Source organism: Harmonia axyridis, chromosome 2, assembly GCF_914767665.1.
Source record: "Harmonia axyridis chromosome 2, icHarAxyr1.1, whole genome shotgun sequence".
Lineage (NCBI taxonomy): Eukaryota > Metazoa > Arthropoda > Insecta > Coleoptera > Coccinellidae > Harmonia > Harmonia axyridis.
The window spans coordinates 24512110-24535316 of NC_059502.1; the positions used below are offsets into that span (position 1 = coordinate 24512110).

Genomic DNA, 23207 nt, shown 5'->3' on the forward strand with positions numbered 1-23207 from the left:
ATAGAATTAATACCATTATTATTAGTTCAATGCATTGAACTAATTTAATTCTATGGTATTTATCTATGAAGTCATAGTGAAAGGATTTGTCTATGTATGAAGTAGAGATTTTTCCTAGGGATACAACGGTATTTTAGAGTAACGTTTTCGCGTGTTCCCAATGCTACTTCGCTGAAAAATCCGAATTCTATGTCAAAAAATCCGCGCCATCCGAAAAATATCCGCTAGTAGAGTTGTTAAAGAACAGGTTAAATGAAAGAACAGTTCAGAATTGTTCGGTTCTTTTGCAAGAACCTGCTCTTTTGGTTACCTGTTCTTTTATTAAAGTCGACCAGGTTGCCGATAGCAGCGGGTTCAAACTCCACCGGGGTCATGGATTTTTATAGATGTATGGTGGTAGGTAATTTTTTGTTGTGAATTAGCTCTAGTAATCATGAATGAATGATTTTAATATTCGAATATTTATTCGCATAATTGCGGTTTGCATTATTCGAATATTCTTGAAAAGTCGAATATGCAGTGAATATTTGAGTATATTCGAAAAAATTTTCAATTAACGACCAATTTTCAATTCCATTATTCCCATTCAAAATGGGATACAAAAACCATCATCTAATTTTCGAACTTCTTCTCGGCACAGCCTGAAACTCGTTCTTTTAATCATAATGACTTTCAAATGGGAAAATATATGTGAAAATTCAACTAACGACCAATTTTCAATTCCATAATTCCCATTCAAACAATCAAAATGGTATACAAAAATCATCATCTAATTTTCGAACTAGGAATTTATTTTCTTATTTCTCATTCTCAATTTCCTTCCTACGGATCGGACGAAATAATTCGATAATACTCCTTGAAAAAACGATTCATTTATTTTACTTCTCGGCACAGCCTGAAACTCGTTCTTTTTGACTTCAAAGAACGGGATCATATATCAGACACACCAGGCAGATTCAGTTTAGCAACTGCTCTTTTCGGAACAGCCTGTTCTTTGAAAGAACGGGAGCAGCTTCGCTTTTTACGAAACAACCAACAACCTGCTCTTATAAAGAACAGGAGCATTGAGCAGCTCATCTGTTCTTTACGGAACAGGTAAGTAAAGAACCTGTTCATTTGAAGAACGGTAGCAGCTGAAAGCTCCGACTTTCGAGAAAAAATTCAATTGATCATTGCGCAGAACTTGGAACATTAATAATCTATAATTAATATTCTATCTATATTTAAAGGCGCAGAAGCGCTGAAACACAGATAGTATTTGACTGAATCGTTCGAAAAGAACAGGTTCGGTTCTTTAAAAAGAACAGGTACCTGGAACAGGCTAAGCTAACCTGCGAAGAACCTGTTCGGTTATTTTCGTAACATCCCTATCCGCTAGTTCATAGAACCATATATTATTTTTAAAAACTCAAAAATTAGATATTTTTCATCCGCTCAAGTTAAAGAAAACATTTGACTGGCGATTTCTGGTTTACAACGAAGATAAATTACTTTTAAATGTTATACTTTCAAGAACAAATATGATGAACTGTATTCTGTTAAATTCTTCAATTGATAAGACTTGAAATATTATATTTATGTATTTTGTTTAGAATGCAATACATTAGTATCCCACAAATTAAGAAGTGCTAATTACAAAGTCTTTAATTAATCTTTGAGTAATGTATCAGCAAGAAAAGTAGTTTGTGAGTTGTAGTTTCATACCTATATCATATTATTTAGAATATTTAAAATAATATTTTTGATCATAAAATATAACTTCATGATAATCAGATAAATAAATGAGGATATGAAAACCACTTGAAATATTATTGAAACATGATTACTAAAATATGTTAATAATGTCAAATGTTAAAATAGCTTTCAAAGCCCTTATATTTTATTCTATTGATATATTGGTTTACCTTCTTTAAATTCTTCATTTAATAATTAAACTTTTCGAAATTTTGTTTGGATAGTTTATAAATTAGAAATAAATATCTAAATTCTTCCAATACAATTTGCATACTACATAAGAAGCAACAAATACAGTTTTTAACCTTCATATTTATTAAACAAATGAATTATCATATGTACTACGACTATCTTGCTTTCTTGAATTTCAGATATTCATGATCATTAATTCTGATTCCTAAATTATTATTTCTCAGCCTCATTTATTGCCTATAGTTATGTTTGTTAGTATTTGATCTTTCGATGTTCTTCAGCATAAACACTGATCTCCAAATTTCCTTATATTCTTTCTTATGCTGTCTTCAGATTCAACACGGCCAACCCATTTCAGTAACCGTTTATGAGAACTACAGTACCATGTGACCTTTTTTAAAGATGCCAATTTTTTGTAATTTTCTAGTGACCTAATGGTTTTCTATTTATCTCAAAATCTTGTTCTGAAAAAATATTATGCTAGCTTCTAATATCCACTCCTTTATTATTTGGTTGTCATCATTGGATGGTTTTTCCATTGCCATATTCAATATTGCTTATGATTGCTGTCAAGTGTTTTTTTTCGTCTAGAATTGTGGTTTTTGTGATGAAGCATTTTTCAGTCACTATGTTTCTATGTACTATGTCAACAAACATGAAGATTAAATTCATGTGTTTATATGAATTCCAGATTTTCATGCTGAAAGAAGTTATATCACATGAAATAAAACATATTTGTATCTTGAACTTTTTATATATCTATTAGGCAATTTCACTATCATTCACAATGCCTTAAAATTAAATTTTTCTTTAATGTTCAATCATGAATGATATTTCTATGAATTGTTTCCCTTAGTTAACTTGCAAGTTAGCTAGAAAAAGCATTCCTCATGGAACAGTTCCAAAAATGTTTTTTGAAAGATTCTGGTTACTTTTTGTCATCTTCTGAAGTTCCCCCTTCAGGTGGTTCAAGTTTTATATTAGAAATTCCATCTTTTGAATGTAGAGTTTCAATATGGCTTTTTAGGGACTTTTCCCAAGAGGTGGCAAACTCACATAAATGACAACTATACCTTTTTATCTGCATATGAACACTTTCTACATGCCTTTCCAAATCTCTTTTCCGATTTGTGCCATGGCCACATATTGCACATTTGAGGTTCTTTACATGCATATGAACATTTTTGATATGCTCTTTGAGGTGACTCTTTTCTTTCGAGATGAAGTAGCATAAATGGCAATGATGTTTCCTCAATTTTAAATGAACACTTTCGACATGGCGTTTGAGACCATTTTTTCGATAAGAACTATAATCACATTCTGAACACTTATGATTCTTCAATTTCATATGGACTCCTTCGATATGCTCTTTAAGATGAGATCTATGATTTGCACTAAAATTACATAAATCACATTTGTGATTTCGCTCTTTCTTATCCTGAGCAATTACTTTTTTAGGTCCGTCTACATTTGTTCCATTGAGTTCCACAAGTGATGCCTCAAATAATGTTTCCTGGGATGTATCTTGACCTTCACTGAGAGCTTGTAGTAGAGGTAATTGGTTCCTAAGTTGTGAATGACTGTTATCAATGTGTAAATCCAATCTCTTTTTTCGATTTGTACTGAATCCACACCAAAAGCATCTAAAATTCTTAACACCCATATGGACAGTCTCAAAATGTTCTTTGAGGTGACTTTTTTCATTTGAGGAATACTCACATGTGTCGCATTTATATTTCCTCAGTTTTAAATGAACACTTTCCACATGACGTTTAAGACCATATTTTCTATTTGATCGATAATCACATAAATCACATTTATAACTTCTCAATTGCATATGTACTCCTTCTACATGTTCTTTCAAATGGGCCCTATGGTTACAACTATATTCACATAAATCACATTTTAAACTTCTGAACTTTCCAGTTATGCTCAGATCACTTAGAAAAATTGGAGTCACATAATGGCCTTTAAAAGAAGCAGATATATTTTCATTGTCTACACTTGAATGAATTCTGTTTTCTGATCGTGAATTCACAACATTCTGTATATTTCCTGAAATAATGTCCATCTTCCACCGGAGTATTCAGCTCGTGTATATATTTTCCGAGACAAACAATCTTACAAAATCAATACAGTTCTTGGAAAAGTTTTTCAAATACGCCTTCGAGCTATTGAAATTTGATTTTGTAATTGTTGATCATTTTAATTTTCGCACAAGTTTTAATCAATTTTCATAGGAGTATTCCTGTGCTTAATCTACGGTTTAAAATCAATCCCATTAGTTGATTTTTTGTTGACTCTAGGTTACCTGTCTAATAAGACAGACGCATAGACTTATTATTATTACCCATCGAACTAATAATACATTTATTAATTCTATGTTATTACCCCAATAAAATTTGGATACGTCTATGGGCAGACGTCAATTGAAAATTTCAAATATAACTAGATTTCCCAATTGACCATATTCACCGTCGCCATATTGTTATGCGACAATACCAACTACCCAGTGTTCCCAACGGAGAAATATTGAGTTCACTAGAAAAATAACACTAATATCAAAAATACTATCAGCCATAGAGATTATTCTTTCACTGACTATTTACAAAAATGGAGCGAAGCCTTCATTTATACACTCAGCCACAGTTAATTTGTTCATAAAACCACCTTTCACTAATGTTTTTATTTCCAAAAGGTGAAATTTTTGCGAAATATTGTCCCAAACAAGCCTATCTGGCGTAGCAGCCAGAAAAGGTACACATAAACTTCACTTATAAACTTTATATTGTGGAATTTTTCTAGTAAACTCAATATTTCTTCGTTGGGAACACTGGGTAGTTGGTATTGTCGCATAACAATATGGCGACGGTGAATATGGTCAATTAAACCAGCATAGATAAGTAAACCAGTTTTCGTATCACAGAAGCATATATACAAAATATCTCCTTAAATCCAGTGACAATTTTCACTCATAGATTATTATTTTTTATTACTTTTGATGGAAAGCTAATTTGACTGAATGCTGAATGGTATACTCCTTGAATAACTAGAAATGATTTTTGATTAACCGATAGAAAAGAATTCATTATGCGTCAGCTTCTCATTTTGGGAGCTTCGAAACCAAAAATATTTAATAAATCTCTTAAATCATGTATTCTAAATACAAAAACAAATTCTTTTGGAACACAATCAACATTTCGGGAACAAAATGATTTTGAACAGTTTTTTCAACATAATCATATTCCAATAAACTGTTTTCAAAAAATGTTATTAACAGTTGGATCGGCTAGTGTAGCTTTAATAGATCCATACCGAGCAGATATGATTGCTTGTTTGGGAGAAACTACAGGTAAAAAGAAATACAAACTTTCATGAATAATTGTCATTTGAAACTCAAAATGAATTTATTCTAGGAACATTAGCATCATCATACATGTTATCAAAAATGGAAAATTCTGAGGAAGGTTCAAGAATCCTTAAAGAAAAACCAAGAATTAATACAAACACAATAGATCTTAATAAATTGAGAAAGTTTCCTCAAAACACTATAGGGAAAGTTTATATTGATTTCTTAGATAAAAATCATGTAACGCCTGATTCTAGAGATCCTGTAAAATTCATCGACGATATTCAGTTAGCTTATGTTATTCAAAGATATAGAGAAATTCATGATTTTGTTCATGCCATACTTGGAATGAATACAAATATATTGGGTGAAATTACAATAAAGTGGTTTGAAGCTGTTCAAAATAAATTACCAATGTGCTATGCTGGTGCACTATTTGGAGCTGTAAACCTTAAAACTGTAGATAGACAGAATTTACTGAAATATTATTTACCTTGGGCAGTGGAAACCGGAAGGAATAGCCAATTTCTGATGAATGTATATTTTGAAAAACGATTAGATCAACCAATTGAAGAGTTACATGAAGAACTGAATATAAAGCCTCTGGTATTACCAAAAATAAAAGAGACATTGAAAAAATTGTAATATGTTTCTAATTTTTAGAATAGATTGAAGATTTTTAAATTTATCCATACTATATTTTTTGCATTTATGAGAACGATCTATAATTTTTTTTGAACTTCTGTGTTTATCATCATTTCTGCAAGATTTATTTTATGATATTTTTTCTCGATAAGAAATAATATGGGTGGATTTAAAGGATGCATATAACAACCATAATTTCATGTACATATGTGAATATTGAATTAATTGTAATGGTTTTAGTGAAATATAAAGATGTTTTCAAGTTTAAATCCAGTTTATTGTTTTCCTATATATGCATTTTAAAAACTGAAACTGTATTTAGTATTCACAAGTCAGGAATTTCTGCTTAGACAGTATTTCAATTGTAAAAATTGAATAAATAGCATTATATGTTTTGAAATATAACTAGATCTAACCAACAACTAAAGTGTTTTCATCTGGAAAATCATGCTCAGGAACTTCCAAATTTAAAGGTGCTGGGCCTTTTCTAATACGTCCAGAAGCATCATAATGGGATCCGTGACAGGGACAGTAGTAGCCTCCAAAATCACCAGAGTTGGCAATAGGTACACATCCTAAGTGGGTACATACCCCAAGAACAACCAACCATTCAGGTCTCTTAACTCTATCATTATCGTGTTGTGGGTCTCTAAGAGAATTTACAGTAACACTTTGTTCAGCTGATATTTCGGAACCTGTTCTATGCCTCACGAAAAGTGGTTTACCTATAAAAATATTGATTCAAATATACCTAGTGATTTATCCCAAACTTTTTCAGTATACTTTGATACCTACCTCTCCATTTAAAAGTAACTGATTTTCCCTCAGGTATATCTGACAACTTGATTTCTATCTTTGCCAAGGCCAATACATCGGCTGAAGCACTCATCGTTGATACGAATTGAGTTACTACAGCTTTAGCAGAATATGCTCCAGAGACTGCGGCAGCTCCTGCTATCAAATAGGTGAAGTTTTTTCTAGATACTTCAGAGTTTTCACTTTTTACATTAGGATCTTTCGTAGAGGACCTTCTGTAATCAGTGAAATCTGGAACTTTTATATCAGTGTGAGCCCAACGTAGTTGCGATGACATAGTTGGGCCGCAGGTAACGGCAACGTTTCCATCAAGTAGTACATTCCCCAAATTAAAACCTTTGGATGGTAAGGTTGTAGCTTTTTTAGAGACGATAGCATTGGATCCTCCCTTTTTTAAATTGTTAGAGACCACCTGGCTTGCACTTTTCAAATAGGAGGATACGTTAGGCTTCAACATTGTGGCTGGAAAAAATTAATTAACAAATTATGTAATCAACTATTGCTATGGAACGTACGATTGTATAAATATTTTACAGGTGATCTAATCTGTGAATATTGACCATCCACAGAACTATTAAATGACAAATGAATGACAAACTGACAAGACACAATTTTATTGATCATAGATTTCAAGTACTTTGAACTACCAAAATATATCGGCTTACATAATAAATCTCGGTAGTCGATTCCAATAATCATTAAGGGTGCTGCCAACTGTCAGCAAAGGACATATATTTTAGACATATTAAGATGTTAGTGATATAAGTAAAAGAAGGTCTTTTTTAACCCTGGAAAGTAAAGCTGCACTAATCTGGTACTTAACAAAGGCGTAGAAAGGGGGCAGTGCAGAGGGTAATTACCTCCTCAAGATTTACAATTTTTTCCATAAAATGAAACAATAATCATTTTAATTTTCTTTGAAATCGACACGACCATAAAAAATCGGACCCTATTACGGTTTATGAGTATATTATCGCTTTCGAGATGATTACCTTTATTGCACTGCGAGTACGTCTTCGTCCGAGGTTTATTATTTTGCTTTATTTAACCGCTTAGTCGGCATCGCTCCTTGTTTTGCCATCTGTGATTTTTATATTCGTCCTCGGTATGCACTGACCGTTTTCTATTGTGATATGCTAATAATTTTGAATGCAAAAAATTGGTAATAAATACCGTGTTTGGGTGGAAGGGAAATTGGGGAGTAAAGTGCTGATGGATCGACAAAAAGCTTGGCAACTGAAACTAAAAATCGATAAACCAGTGACAAGAAATATGAAAGTATGTTCCCTGCATTTTATCGATGATCATTATTTTTATCGGGGTAAGCACTGACAGCACATGAAATTTTGGATTATATTATGGGGATAATAATAATAAAATAAATTTTTATTTTTTCGAGTATTTTTGGTTCAAACTTCGTAATCAAACCTTTCTTTCTCATATTACAGATATGAGTAAACGTCGAAAAAATTTTTCGATTATGTAATAACTTTTGATAATAAATTATTGAAACTATTAATTTCCTTGTTGTTTTTAATTTACTTATTATTATTAAATAGACAAGCCTCCCTTTTTCACAACTTCGGACCAACCCATTGTGTAATTACTGGAACATACACCTACCTGATTCAGAACAAAAAAATTGGTAAGTTCGTCAAAATGCAAAATTCGAGTAATCTAAAATATGTACTATATTTTATAACAAAGAAAAATATTACAACTGAAACAGAAAATATCACAAATTATGAACTATTTATAGGTATTATTTCTTAAATTTCTCCATCAAATATCTTTTTCATGGTTCATAGTATCTTTGTGTATATTTGGTTTTTCGTCATACTCTATATCAAAATAACCAGAAAGCGGAGATTTTTCTGATGAGTTGTTAGTTCTTTCTACAGCTTGAACATTGTTGTTTTCCAAAAGTTCTATTTGCTTAGAGAATACGAGATTAATCATTTCCTGTTTGCATTGAATTGCAGTTTTCAATGGAAGCTTCTTCAAAAGAACGGCAATCAATTTGGCGAATAGGTCAAATTCATTTTCTCCTGAAAAATTGTTACTATTTGATTGCAGGTCGGAAACATCGTAGAAATCATTGCTTGAACATTTGCGTTTTTTGTTAGATTGTTCCATGGGAGTGGTACATCTTGAATTTGATATATATTCTTCGATTTGAATCGATGATTGATTTCTGAAGTCGTCCTCTATTCTCTGGTCTTGAACGGAGAAATTATCGTCACTTTCCCCATTGACCTCAGTGTTTTGAGACATAGAGCTGTTTTGATTTCCCTGAAACATCAAAATAAAAATTTTAGTTATTGGTCTTTGAACTGAAGTAATGCTGAAGAATACTCGATCGGATTATTCAACAGAATAAGAAAACTCCGGTTTTTTAGCAGTGTATTTCACGTTTTGATTTCCCACCATAGGCGTCGCCCAGGGGGGGGGGCACTTCCACCCCCCCCCCCCTCAGAAAATAGACTCTTTTTTCAAAACCTTGAAAAAATTGAATAGGAAATAACTGCACCTCATATTTAGAAAGTAGCGATATTGCACCAAGTTTTGAATCGGGAATTATGATAACACAGATTGATGTTTGAGAAATATTTTACTCATTCTGAATTTTTTAAGCCAGATGTTTCTATTGTTTCGGAACTTTTTCCGAGTAGCATAATTGCATATTTTTTATGATCGAGCAATCCCAGCATCCGTCGACAACATCTGCGGCTTTAGAGGAAGTATTTTTGTAGGGCGCGTTCAACGTTCAACCACTATATAAAGGGTGTTTTTTTCAGAGCTATAGAACTTTAAATTGCAATAAAACAACGATGGATTATTCGATTGACATGAATTTTATTTATCCGCAAGATAATCTTGTGGCATTACATTTTAGATATGATTTCTGGCATATGACCGCCATGGCTGGCTCGGATGTAATAATAATAATAATAGTGGAGTGTAAGAGGACCAGAAGTTCGACGAGAACCAGGGGGACCACAAGGACCGGACACGACCGAGCTCAGCCCTTCTGATATTTTAAATATCTGGGATTGAGTGAATGTTCCTCTTAGCGAGGAGTGAGAAGCCGACGGCGAGGAAAAATCCTACGCGTATAGGCAAAAGTCATAGTGCTTTATTTCAGATCAAATTAAATATGTACAGGGTGGGCAAATTTCGATGTTTTAGCACTACAACTTTTGAACCAGAGGAGATAGACAAAATCTGATACCCACTTCTCGATCTCTTTTTCTGAGAAACTAACAAGGGTAGTATTCATTTTTGGCCACCTTCTTTTGTTTTCGAGTTATAAGCGAAAATTGGAAAAATGGCGATATCGAAAAACAGTTATATCTCCGCTAATACTCATGACAGAGCTCTGAAGTTAAAACATTATACAGGCACTTTTTTACGTAGAATCCAGTGGCGTGCTCGTATTTTCAAAAGGGTTTTTAATTACGAAGCTATGACCCAAAGTTATGTTTTTTTAAATGGGAACACTAGATTTTTGTACCATTTTCTGAAAGCTTAATTTTTCCTGATTTCAAAAATATATAACATCGTATGATTCGGATCAATATAAATAATAGAAAATGGCCAAAAACCTCTTTTCACCTAAGAGTCTCAATATTTCTATGGTTTCAACTGTTGATGAACACAGAAAAATTGAGCTTTCTATAACAAGAGCAGTGTCCTTCCGTCAATCTGATTATTTCTATGCTTTTCACTTATTTCTACAAAATTCGAATCTAGATATGTTTTATAAATTTTTTATCTAAAAATTGATTTGGAAATAACGGAGAAACCACAAGATCGAATTTTTCAATCGAAAGAGTTGTAATGAGATGCATGTATCAGGAGATTATTTACATAGGTCTCCAGAATCAATACGCACAAGTACCAATCCATTTTAAACAGCATATGAAACAATGCATATCTGATTGAACTCAACATTTTAATTACGAAGGGACAAACAAGAAATAATATTTCACCTAATAATGACAACAATTGCACAATGCACAGTCGACACCTCTTCTCGATATTTCAATAGACGAATATTTGAAACTGTGTTCAAGCTACCTAGGAACCTTTTTCCAAGTTCGTTTATCTTTTCGAAACTATTTGTATAAAATAAATATAGATTCGAATTTTGTAGAAATAAGTGAGAAGCATAGAAATAATCAGATTGACGGAAAGACACTGCTCTTGTTATATAAAGGCTCATCAACAGTTGAAACCATAGAAATATTGAGACTCTTAAGGAAAAAAAGGTTTTTGACCATTTTCTGTTATTCATTTTGCTACGAATCATACGATGTTATATCTTTTTGAAATCAGGAAAAATTAAGCTTTCAGAAAATGGCACAAAAATCTAGTGTTCTCATTTAAAAAAACATAACTTTGGGTCATAGCTTCGTAATTAAAAACCCTTTTGAAAATACGAGCACGCCACTGGATTCTACGTAAAAAAGTGCCTGTATAATGTTTTAATTTCAGAGCTCTATCATCAGTATTAGCGGAGATATAAATGTTTTTCGATATCGCCATTTTTCCAATTTTCGCTTATAACTCGAAAACAAAAGAAGGTGGCCAAAAATGAATACTACCCTTGTTAGTTTCTCAGAAAAAGAGATCGAGAAGTGGGTATCAGATTTTGTCTATCTCCTCTGGTTCAAAAGTTGTAGTGCTAAAACATCGAAATTTGCCCACCCTGTACATGTACATGAAAAATCAAATGAAATAGTGTCATAAGTCATAACTTGAATAGATTTACTTGATATAATCTGATATACTGTATGGCTCTAAGTTCAACAAATACATGGGCGCCCGCAGAAATTTTTCTCAGGGGGGGCAAAATGAAAATTATTGAAAAACGATAAGGCGTTCATGATTGTCGTAGGCGACATTAGTATTCCGTTTCTTTCTATTTCTGTATTTATATTCATCACCAGCGTCTACTCTGAATTTCAAAAGATCACTAAAATTGCCAGAGTTTTTGTTGCTCTTTCGTATAGACATATCGTGAGTTCCGCAAAAAACTATTGTTTTTATAATCAGTGAAATTTTTTTTCTATTTTCTGCAACACTTTTTTTCTTACCTTCATCTATTAAAGACAATATGTCAGGTTTTTTATTTGATAGCACATCAAAAAAATTTTTGGAACGGACAGTTGAATCCTTATGACAAGCGGAACTAGCATAATTTTTGACCTGCATGTGTATAAATCTTTGTATTTATGAATGGTTTTTTCATGAATGCGCCTAAAGTACTACCATGGATCACAGATGGTGGAAATATTACACACTATTTACACAGTGCACCTTTAAGTACTCTGGAATAAACCATCCATTCATATTGATCAAGCCATTTATAAATAAATAGTCTTTTATTTGGTCCAACATCTTGCCTAGAATTATTAGTTGCTGGTGGCTTAAATGGCATTCTTAGTAAATCATATTTTGTTTGTTTTGAATACATGAGAAAGCTATAAAATTCCCAATATCTGTTGTTTGTCCAAAGTCCACCGGCAAAATTTGGGAAAATTTGAGCTCGCATGTTGAAGGATTTGTATCCGAAGTTGATGCACGATCCATTTCACTATATTCTTTTTGTATTCCTTCTTTATTAGTACTGGAGGAATGAGTTGGCAGTTGTGTATAAAGCTTAATATTTTTAGGGGACTGATTGCAACCGTCATCGGCAATTGATTTCCTTTTGAAAAAAATTTCGTATATCCATATTTCCAAGATTACAAATCTATCATAAAAATAGAAACATAAGTAAAAACGACTCTCAACAAACAAAAAAAAAAAGAAACGGAGCAGTCTTTGGGCACTGCCGATAGATTGATAGAAGTGAAAATTAAGTAACTTGTTAATTGTATCGTCGAGCTATTCGATAGTTATTTTCGAATTATTTTTGGTCGACGAAAGGGTGTTTATAATCAAGGATTAAAGTTCGAATTGCTCATTAATACTTCTTTTCAAACCGAAAATTATTCGAAAATAATTATCTAACGGCTCGGCGCTCGGCGATACAATTCACAAGTTACTTAGTTTCTGTTTTTTTATACTTCTAATCGGAATAATCTACAATATAATAGTTGAAACTTCACATTGTAAAGTTAAGAGGGGTTTACACCACGTGGCTTTCCGCGTATCAGTCACAAAGTAAATTCCCATTCATTTTCCGTCTAGGGGTCGTGCGATGACAAAACTTTGTACAGTGTATGAAGTTGTACATTTACATTATATTCTATCTTTTTTTATGCATATAAGTAGAGGGCAGCACTATATGAGTCTTTATTCAAGAATCGGATTTTCAGCTTTTGACAAAACTTTTTGTATAATATTTTTATGTGAAAATTCATTCAAAAAAAGTTGTGCGGAAAGTATAATATATATCAAGAATATATATTTATTTTTGAATAAAAAAGTCATCAAGTTTTCCAATTTCCTCTTTGAAATGAATAATAGTGAACACCTCGTATAAATCGATGGTTTCTAGCGTGAATTAAACCGTTTCTATTTTTGAACCGACCGCTGAAACGCTATAGACCCCTATTAAGTTTATGACGCAACATTTGTAGCTACTCAAATTAAAAGAAAATGGTGTTACATATATTGTACTGAACTTCAATTTATCTAATTGAAAATTTATATTGAAAGTAAAAGGTAGAATTTAACAGTCTGTATAAAACACGTACTTGTATTTTGTTGAACTATGTAGGTATATACCTCTGAGGTATATACTGTCAACTGTGGATAACACAGTATACATATAACTCATGAGAAGCGCTCTGTGACAATGACTCGAGTTCCATGATTTTTGTTCACCAAAAAATTGTGAAAAGTTTTCACTTCAAAATACGAGACGCGCCCAACTGAAAAATCAGCTTTGTAATTAATTATAGAACTTACCTATAACAACATAATATAAAATCACAGACATTAAAAATACTCTCTAAACACACTCTCAACGTGGTTTCGAATTCGAATACTTTTTTGTCTAGAATAGGAGTACAAATGAAAAGATTCTATATTTATCCCCTTCCTTCCTGCTTCTTCTCGAAAAAAAATATCTTGATTAGAGAATGGACAATAATTATTGATATATGAGAGAATCGGCATGAAGAATCCCACATCAAAGAAACCGCCTAAAAAGAAGCCGCCCATAAAACGATCATCTGGTGACGTTCAAAGAGAATGCCGATTGCCGATTGCCGACACGCATGGAGAGTATATATAAGATGAATTTATAAACAAATTGACACGTATGGAGTGCTTTCGATTCCATGATTTTTCTTCACCCAAGAAGTGCTCAACGCTCCTAAAAAATTTTCATTTCAAAAAATACCTCTTCCGATTATGGATTATATGAATAGTATTTAATTCCATCGAAAACCGGAAAATTGTTGTGAATCCATTACTTTCCTTTTTTCCTTGTCCTTTGGATTGAGAAAGTAATATTGAGGATGTTGTGCTGAAAAATGAGGCGACCAAAATCTCAGGGGGGGCCGTGGCCCCCCCTGGCCCCCCCCTGCGGGCGCCCATGAACAAATATACAAATAATTTCTTTTTGAAGCATTTAGTGTCTTCGATCCTTTTTATGTTGTCAGGTAGAGAATTATAAAGTTTTAAGCATCTGAACTCTAGCTGTTTTTGAGTTGTTGTGAGATTACATAGTGGGTAATTATAATTATTGTTTCTTGTCATGTGTGTGTGGTCACTTTTGAAATGTTCAAACATACATTTGTTCTTCTGAAGAAATAGTAGGCATTCCTGCGCATATATAGCATACACTGTCAAGATGCCATTCCCCTTGAAGAAACCTCTGCAAGACTGTCGGTATTCCATTTTGTTGAGAATTCGAATCGCTTTTTTCTGCAAGATAAACAATGACGACATATTTCCTAACCCATAAAATATTATGCCAAATCTGATTTTCGATTCAATTGTAGCATGGTAAATAGTCTTCATTACTCTTGCATTTAGGTGTTTAGATAAGGTTAAAAGTGCATAAATGGATGATCCCAACCCTTCACAGAGACTGTCTATGTGTGCGCTCCAGTTAAGTCGATGGTCTATAACAATTCCCAGAAACTTTGCATGCTCAGATACTGCAACTTTGCAGCCATTCAAGGTTATATCTCTTGGACTCCCAATAGTAGGATGGAAAAGAATTGAGTTTGTTTTGGCATTGTTCAATATTAAGTTATTCTCTCCAAACCATTTTTCAGTGTACTCCATTACCTGCGATGCCAAGAGCTTAAGGTCTGGCCATAGTGTTTCCACAGCGAGTAAATTCGTGTCATCAGCATAATGCACGCTCATTATCTTTCCATCGAACCAATCAACTTCAATTCCATAGTCATTCAGGTACACCAGGAAGAGGAGTGGACCAGCGATCCCTCCCTGAGCAATACCCAAGATGATATCCCTCAAATCCGATGTAACTTCCATGCCGTTCATACATATTCTCACAAGTTGAGTTCTTCCTTGTAGATATGAAGTGATCCATTGAAGTGCTGTCCCCTCGACTCCACAACACTGGAGCTTTCTGAGCAGAACCTTTGAGTCCAGGCAGTCATATGCCTTGGAGAGATCCAAAAAAAGTCCAAAAGCCAAGTCTCCATCCTCAAAGGCATCAGTAACTTTCTTGACAAACTGATACATAGCTGTCTGAATGGACCGCCCTCTTAGGTATCCATGCTGGCTCTTTTTAAAGAAAGCACTTTCCAGAAGAAACTCCATCAACTGACTGCAGAAGGCCATATCAAAGATTTTGGAGAATGAGGTTATCACGCTGATAGGTCTGTAATTGCCGTAACAAGCCTCATCCCCTCCTTTATATATTGGGACTATTACTGCCGTTTTAAGACTGTCTGGGAAAACTCCTGTTTTGATAGAATTGTTTATTATGAATTTCAGAGGTTCTATAATTTCATCACAGGTCTGCCTTATTAAACTATTTGATATGCCATCTATTCCGCTACTGTGTTTATTTTTCATCTTCTTAATTATTGATTTGAGTTCTTCAGATGACAGAGCATTCAGTTGAAATTTCCTTTCTGGTTCCTTGTTCTCCTCGTTTTTATTGAACTTATTCTTTATTATGGATTTTGTCAGCTGGGATGCATTGTTCACAAAGAAGTTATTCATATCATTGGCAATTTTTTTCGGGTTTCCCTTCAATGGGAGTTCTCTTGATTTATTTTTATTTTTTAAGGAGTTTATTATTGACCAGGTAGCTTTGTTCTTATTGTCTGCGTTATTTATCTTTTCCTCAAGTGCTTTCTGTTTTTGTTGAATTAACGCTGAATCATATTCTTTCTTGACCTGTTTATATTCTTCTTTTAATTCACTGTTCCCTTCTTTTAAAACCAGTAGAATATCCAATCTGTTCTTTATTTCTCTAATTTTTGGATTCGACCTATCCAATCTATTTATTTTCCTATTTCGCAATTTTGTTAATGGGCATGCTTTGTTTAGGTGATCAGTATATAATCGATGGAATTTTTCAAATTGTAGATTTACATCACTGCCATCAGTGTTGTAAATTTGTGACCAGTCTTGATTGATTAGGTATTCCTTCAATTTTTGTATATTTTCTTTAGAAAATATCCGTCTCAGTATGAATTCACATGATGTATCATATCGAAAAGAGATCTTCTGAGCTGTGTGATCAGAAATATGTGTTTTCATTACTTGGGTGTAATATGGAACCTCTATGCTGGTGTATATTCCATCGATGCAAGTTGAGCTGGTTTCAGTAGTTCTTGTGGGCTCAAAGATTGTTTGTTTAATATTGTAAGTGGAAAAGAAGTTCAAAAGCTCAGATTTTCTGCTATTATTTCCCATCATATTAACATTGAAATCTCCAGTAACAATTATATCTATATGATCTCTTGTTAGTCCATCCATTATTGGGCTTAATTTTTCCTTTAATAGTTCTGTATCTCCGTTACTGTAGATAGTAATACAGACAAATGTTGCTTCTTTTAAGTTGTATTCTACGCCTACACATTCAAATTTGCCCTTCTTTGAGATTTTACATATCTCCTGCCTTTCCTTTGCCTGAATATCATTTCGTACATACATGGCCACTCCTCCATGTTCACCTTCATTTCTACAGAATTTTGCCATTAATTTAAAATTAGGTAGTGCATAATTGAGCAGCTGATCCTCTGATTTCCAGTGTTCGGTTATACACATAATACCAATGTCTTCATTTTCTTTCACAATTTCTTCTAGCTCGTACATTGCATTTCCTATTGATCTCACATTTTGGTGGAACAATGAGAAAATTTCTGTTTTTTTCTTACTTATATTGTGGTTGTTTCTGTTGGTATTATTTGTTTTTGTTTCGATGACTCTAAAAAATGCTGCCCTCTTATGAAATTGAATCTATCGAATGAGATATCCACTGGCCAGAAATCATTTTTGTAGACTGCTTCCTTATATTCTAGTGGAACTCCCACCATAAAGCTGTAGTCCAATATGGACGTCCAATTCTCGATGACTTTTTCCAACATTTGTGGCCATATATCGGCAATAACACGGCGAATGTTGTGTTCCAAATGGTCAAGGGTTTGTGGCTTATCCGCATAGACCAATGACTTTACATAGCCCCACAGAAAGTAGTCTAGCGGTGTTAAATAACAAGATCTTGTAGGCCAATTCACAGGTCCAAAACGTGAAATTAGGCGGTCACCAAACGTGTCTTTCAATAAATCGATTGTGGCACGAGCTGTGTGACATGTTGCGCCGTCTTGTTGGAACCACAGCTCCTAGACATAATGGTTGTTCAATTCAGGAATGAAAAAGTTAGTAATCATGGCTCTATACCGATCACCATTGACTGTAACGTTCTGGCCATCATCGTTTTTGAAGAAGTACGGACCAATGATTCTACCAGCCCATAAAGCGCACCAAAAAGTCAGTTTTTCTGGATGTAACGGTGTTTCGACATACACTTGAGGATTAGCTTCACTCCAAATGCGGCAGTTCTGTTTGTTGACGTAGCCATTCAACCAGAAGTGCGCTTCATCGCTAAACAAAATTCGCTTATGAAAATCGGGAACAATGGCACATTATTTTCGAAATAAAATTGCACTATTTGCAAGCGATTTTCAGGCGTGAGTCTATTCATGATGAATTGTCAAACCAAACTGAGAATAAATCACTTGACAGCTGTTAAATCGGTCTCAATCTTGAACAGAAATGCCAACTTAAAGTTATATACCTCGAAAAAAAACACCCTTTACTACAACCTACCTTATTGGTAGTGGTAATTCGAGCTACCGATCAGTTGATATCCGAAATTAAATCCTTAATATTAGTAAAATAGTAGTATCATAAGTGTGGCGAAGTACTGAAAAGGGATATTATGGATAAAGTGAAAGAGGAAGAGTATAAAGCATATTAGCAGATAAACGGTAGACATTTCAGGAAAAGGACAAGAAGAATCTATTGGAGTTATATTCCAATTATATTTTGATGCAAAGTGTTACAGAGTACAGGAAGATTTTGTTGGTTCTGTCGAATCAGAAGGTCTGGACGTGAAGTATATAGCAAAGGCAATTGATAAGCTTGTGTCCAAAGAACTCAATCCAGAAAAGTGCGTTCGCCTTGGATTCGACGGCTGTTCGACGATATCTGGGAAGGAAGATGGAGTACAAGCAATCCTCCGTCGAAAATACACCAAAGCTTAGTTTTTCCATTGTGCGTCACATAAACTGAACCTGATATCCGGAACAAACAAACATTTTTCAAATGATCAAAAGTGACCGTGATGATGCACAAAAAGTAGCTGAGGAAATAATGAAAGATGCCTTTACAAACGCCGAAAAGCTTGGACTAGAAAAGACTGTCGAAAGACAACTTCACAGGAGCAACCAATCAGCCACTATCCCATATGAGTAATGGAGAAGGTCTATAATTATAATAAATACAAATGACTGACACTTGGTAATGAATGAAGGAAAAAGGAAAAAAGTACGATTTCCAAGTATATATAAATATCAAAAGATATTACTTACCTGGTTGATGTTTCGGCAAAAATGCCATTCACATAACCATTGTCAAACAGAAGATTTCCACGTTATTACGTAGGAATCAAAATCGAAAGTAACCCAAGGAGAATAATGCACGCCATCGAAGGAGAGTAGCGATATACCGGTTTCACCCTTGTTAGGGATCATCAGTACCGCATAACTCAACCCAAGATGAGGGCGGTATTTTTTACTTTTTTCGAGAAATTCGAATTCCATAAAGAATGTTTGTTCGTCATCTTGGGTTGAGTTATGCGGTACTGATGATCCCTAACAAGGGTGAAACCGGTATATCGCTACTCTCCTTCGATGGCGTGCATTCTCCTTGGGTTACTTTCGATTTTGATTCCTACGTAATAACGTGGAAATCTTCTGCTTGACAATGGTTATGTGGATGGAATTTTTGCCGAAACATCAACCAGATAAGTAATATCTTTTGATATTTATATATACTTGGAAATCGTACTTTTTTCCTTTTTCCTTCGTCTATAATTATTCCTTATTTGGGTTCCATCATCAGAAGATTTCCCGAAGAAAACACGCCATCATATACATTAAGCAGACTACACCCTGCTCAAATGCAAGACAATTCATTCCATTTCCAATGCTTGTGACACTTTTTCCAAGTTTTATAATTCAAACATCAGAAATGAACTCGAATTGTGGCAAAGGATATGGCAGGACAAACTTGAACTCAATTTCAAGGAGCTGACCGTAATTCATTCAATGAATTACGGGACCTTTTTCCTGAGATGGAGAAGGCTTTGGAAATTTTGATCGCTCTACTTGCACTGTGGAGCGATCATTCAGCACCCTGCGAAGAATTAAGACTTTGCTGAGGAGTTCGTTGGTTGAGAGTCGACTTAGCAGTTTGGCGATGATGAGCAATCATCTTACAGCACTTAGTGAAAACTTCACAACAGGGTAGTTAAATAATTTACAAAAAATCCAAGAAGGTTGTGCTTAGGTTAGGTTGGAAATGAAACGACTAGAACACAGCTAAAACCCCCAGAATTTTCAAATATTGTATAGGGATTTATCAAGCCAAGTAGCTTGATATTTCAACATATGAGATCAAGCATTTTGCAACATTTTCTTATTGATAGTATCATCAGAACCATAGAAACACAGAATAACAAAAAAAAAACCTAATAGGACCTTTCATCACCAAACATCCGACCGAGTTGATATTTTATGAGTATGTATATAAAGAATACCAATTCCAACCTTCATGCAAAATTTTCCTTTTAAAGCGTTTTTAGAGTCAAAGAAAATTAAAGTATAATATCGAAAAAAATAGGAAACGCCAGGAGCGCTCAAAAGCTCCTTACTTCAAGTCAGTGTTCTCTTCATTTTTCAGTTAATTCTTTGGATTTATTGCAGCCAACATTAGACGTCGAATAATAATTGCTAGTTCTCTCTTTTCGGATTATTGCTTGAAATTAGCTAAAACTAAGAGAATAATTGAGAAAGGAACTTCATCCCATGGTCCACGGTTACTGCGAATTACAACGATATAGAACAAAAACATTCTCTAGAATTTCAACTTTTACGCAATTGTGTAAAAGTGCGTAATTGCTCTATGTTTGCCTCCAATTAACCACCAGTTTTTTTTGGCATGAACATAGTAAAAATACCTAACAAAGCCATAAGACTGATCACGAAAATTATTAAAACTCAAAAAGTAAACAGATAAACAGAGTGAGTGCTTTAGAAAGTATGGCTATCTTCAACTAAAAGTGCAACATTATAATTTTGAGAATTGTTTTTGTACGAGTTCAAAAGTGAATTAATGGCAATGAACTAAGAAAAAAGCTATACTTACAAAATTGCGCAGAATTGTCACAGGTCGCAGGAAAGAATCTATTTGTTTAAACCAGAACAACTTCGGTCTATAAATCTGTTTACCCCCATTGGCGGAAGAGTTGACAACTTTGTTCAGCTCCCTTCGATACATAGTGCGAATAGTTTTGATCCTCTCCTTCGCCAAGAAGGTAGTCAACCCGTGCATACGCATATCGGCTACCATTTTCTGCAAGGCTGATTTCTTCAGGTGGAAATTCTTGTAGCTGTCCAACTCGGGATTCCACAGACATCCGTGTTGTTTGTACAGATTGATGAATTTTTCGATGTTCTCCAACGACCATTGGAGTTTCAACTGGTTATTATCCATTTCACTATGAATATGTGAAGATTTGATATCGGACAATGGCGTAGTTCGTACGTACAGAGGAACAGCAAACTGGCGAGTCGGCGTAGCATTTTGTTGTCAGTTGCCGACCCTCGAATCGGCCGACACGAATTCGAACGAACCGGCGATTTGAAGTCGAACGAGAGAGTTTTCATCGATCGCAGAGTGAGACGAGCGATACCGTGATTTTCAAATAACGTTGTGTTGTGTCGTTACTATATGATATCAGTGAAATTAAAGCGTGACGTGATCACTGCTTAGGTATTGTATTCGTTCCGTGATGTGCTTGTTATCAATATTTGTATTAATTACCAAAATCTTAGCTCGTTTATCTCTGCAGCTAAGCTAGCCAAAAATGTCTATTCTTCAGAGCTAACAGATTTCTGAAATCCTTAAAGGATATTAATAATTTTGAATCGAATAAAAAGTAAAACAAGCAAATTATAATTTAATTGCCACCACCAATAAGGCAGTAGGTAATTTGGTAGTTATTATTTCTGTGCAGGGCCCGCTTCAGAGGCGGCATTTTGCCAGTGTGGCAAATATTGGAGGGCGGTATTTTTTACTTTTTTCGAGAAATTTGAATTCTAAAAGAATGTATCAAACAATATTTTTTAATTTCACAAATGATAGTAATAGTATAGGGCGTGTGCGCATTCGAATTAAAAATAATAGTTCATCCGCTTCATCAGGTTGTTCTACACAATTATCCTGGAGAAAAAAACGAAATGTTCGAACGTTTTATGAAGACGAAACTCAGCAGAAGAATCTGAAACTTGAATTAAATTCATATAGTTCATCATTCATTCATTAGAATTCACTAGAGCACGTTTAGTGTTTATTACATTCCACGTTTCCAAATCATTTATCGATTCAAATTTGAATCCATAAAAAATAATTACACTTAAAATACATTTTTTCTTTCCTGAAATACCTTTTATAAAAATGTGGAGATTTCCACACTAAATCTTTGAATACAAACTGACCAATCATCGAATCATCCCCTCGGCTCTTTTGCTCAGTACAAAACCTCAAATCTGCAGGGGCGGCGACTTGTATTTTTGCCAGGTCGACAAAAACGCTAGAGCCAGCCCTGTTTCTTTGTGCAAGTAATATGGTTGAACACGAAATTATTTCTAAAGCCGACGAAGTTGCCGACGGATGCTGGGCTGGGATTGTCATAAAAAATATAGAATTATGCCAGTCGAAAAAGGTTCTGAAGCAATAAGCAATAGAAATATCTGAACCACCGTCTAGCTGTTTCTATTGTTTCGGAACCTATTGCGTTGGAAGAGATCGTTCCAGGGCATGTCGCCACATGCCCTGGAGCATGTGGAGCAGCGGTGGCGTGTAGGCCTAGAACACAGATGTCTGCATATCACATGATTAGAATAACTGTCAGGATAAAAAGCACTGACGTGAAGTCAAGAGCTTTTGAGCATTCATGCGCCTTTACGCTCTATCAGTGTGACATCACACACCGCCTTGTTTTGTTCTCCTGTCAGTGTTCGGAATCCAAACAAATAAATTGTCATTCAAATTAGTACGGTTTTGTTGAAGACATTGGCTTATTTTCATAAATAAGAGTATTTGAGGAATGATTTCAGTATTAATTGATAGATAGAAGGAACGAGGTTAATACCAGTAAGTTTGAATCCTGTATCATTCCCCAGATATTGTAAAAAGCCGTGTTTATTAGTTGAACTTCAAGTTCGAACTTACTCGCATTAATCTCGTTCCTTCATCAATTAAGAGTAAAATCGTTCCTTAAATAATCTTATTTATCAAAATAAGCCAATTTCTTGAACGACAACGTACTAATTTGAATGACAATTTGTTTGTTTGGATTCCGAACACTAACAGGAGAACTTAAATGGCGGTGTGTGACGTCATCACTAATAGAGCGTATTGCGTCCTTGAAAAGCATTGAACTGTATATTTGGTTTCCAACAGCACAGTTGACGCATGAATGAACAAGGGCGTTGATCTTTTTTCTTCTTGAGGGGCTTAATGGGGGATCTCAGCGTGGTCTGGCCATAGTATAAGGCCTTATACTATGATCTGGCTGTCCGTGGTGATGTAGACATGCGCCCTCTTGAGGTTCATTTTAAGACACTCCTGAGCGCATACTTGAATAGCCAGTATCTCGGTCTGTAAAATAAAGGGCTTACTTCCCAGGGCGTTAGAGATCCTCAGTTTAGGTCCATATACCCCAATGCCAGTACCT

General features: G+C 34.4%; 3 protein-coding genes across 3 annotated transcripts; 1 reads left to right on the forward strand and 2 right to left on the reverse strand.

Moving 5' to 3' along the window:
* Nucleotides 1-4809: 4809 nt before the first annotated feature.
* LOC123672206 (ubiquinone biosynthesis protein COQ4 homolog, mitochondrial) lies at nucleotides 4810-6191 on the forward strand. Its single transcript, XM_045606220.1, has 2 exons — nucleotides 4810-5278; nucleotides 5343-6191. The coding sequence occupies exons 1-2, from the start codon at nucleotides 5017-5019 to the stop codon at nucleotides 5918-5920; spliced, it is 840 nt and encodes a 279-aa protein (XP_045462176.1). The 5' UTR covers nucleotides 4810-5016; the 3' UTR covers nucleotides 5921-6191.
* On the reverse strand, nucleotides 6176-7409 carry LOC123672205 (cytochrome b-c1 complex subunit Rieske, mitochondrial-like). Its single transcript, XM_045606219.1, has 3 exons — nucleotides 7252-7409; nucleotides 6716-7198; nucleotides 6176-6645 (listed from the first exon to the last, which is right to left on the reverse strand). Exons 1-3 carry the CDS (start codon nucleotides 7358-7360, stop codon nucleotides 6332-6334), a joined length of 906 nt encoding a protein of 301 aa, XP_045462175.1. The 5' UTR covers nucleotides 7361-7409; the 3' UTR covers nucleotides 6176-6331.
* A 1000-nt stretch (nucleotides 7410-8409) lies between these two features.
* Nucleotides 8410-21300, reverse strand: LOC123673151. Its single transcript, XM_045607599.1, has 2 exons — nucleotides 20615-21300; nucleotides 8410-9028 (listed from the first exon to the last, which is right to left on the reverse strand). The coding sequence occupies exons 1-2, from the start codon at nucleotides 20960-20962 to the stop codon at nucleotides 8519-8521; spliced, it is 858 nt and encodes a 285-aa protein (XP_045463555.1). The 5' UTR covers nucleotides 20963-21300; the 3' UTR covers nucleotides 8410-8518.
* Between the last annotated feature and the right edge of the window lie 1907 nt (nucleotides 21301-23207).

Excerpts from the sequence above, each read along its gene's own strand:
- LOC123672206 (XM_045606220.1), top strand. The coding sequence starts at position 5,017 with ATGCGTCAGCTTCTCATTTTGGGAGCTTCGAAACCAAAAATATTTAAT. Across the intron at positions 5,279-5,342 it reads TTGTTTGGGAGAAACTACAG|GAACATTAGCATCATCATAC; the intron begins GTAAAAAGAAAT and ends AATTTATTCTAG.
- LOC123672205 (XM_045606219.1), bottom strand. The coding sequence starts at position 7,360 with ATGATCAATAAAATTGTGTCTTGTCAGTTTGTCATTCATTTGTCATTT. Across the intron at positions 7,199-7,251 it reads TGTAAAATATTTATACAATC|CCACAATGTTGAAGCCTAAC; the intron begins GTACGTTCCATA and ends AATTTTTTCCAG. Across the intron at positions 6,646-6,715 it reads AGTTACTTTTAAATGGAGAG|GTAAACCACTTTTCGTGAGG; the intron begins GTAGGTATCAAA and ends ATATTTTTATAG.
- LOC123673151 (XM_045607599.1), bottom strand. The coding sequence starts at position 20,962 with ATGGATAATAACCAGTTGAAACTCCAATGGTCGTTGGAGAACATCGAA. Across the intron at positions 9,029-20,614 it reads TGACAATTCTGCGCAATTTT|GGAAATCAAAACAGCTCTAT; the intron begins GTAAGTATAGCT and ends TTGATGTTTCAG.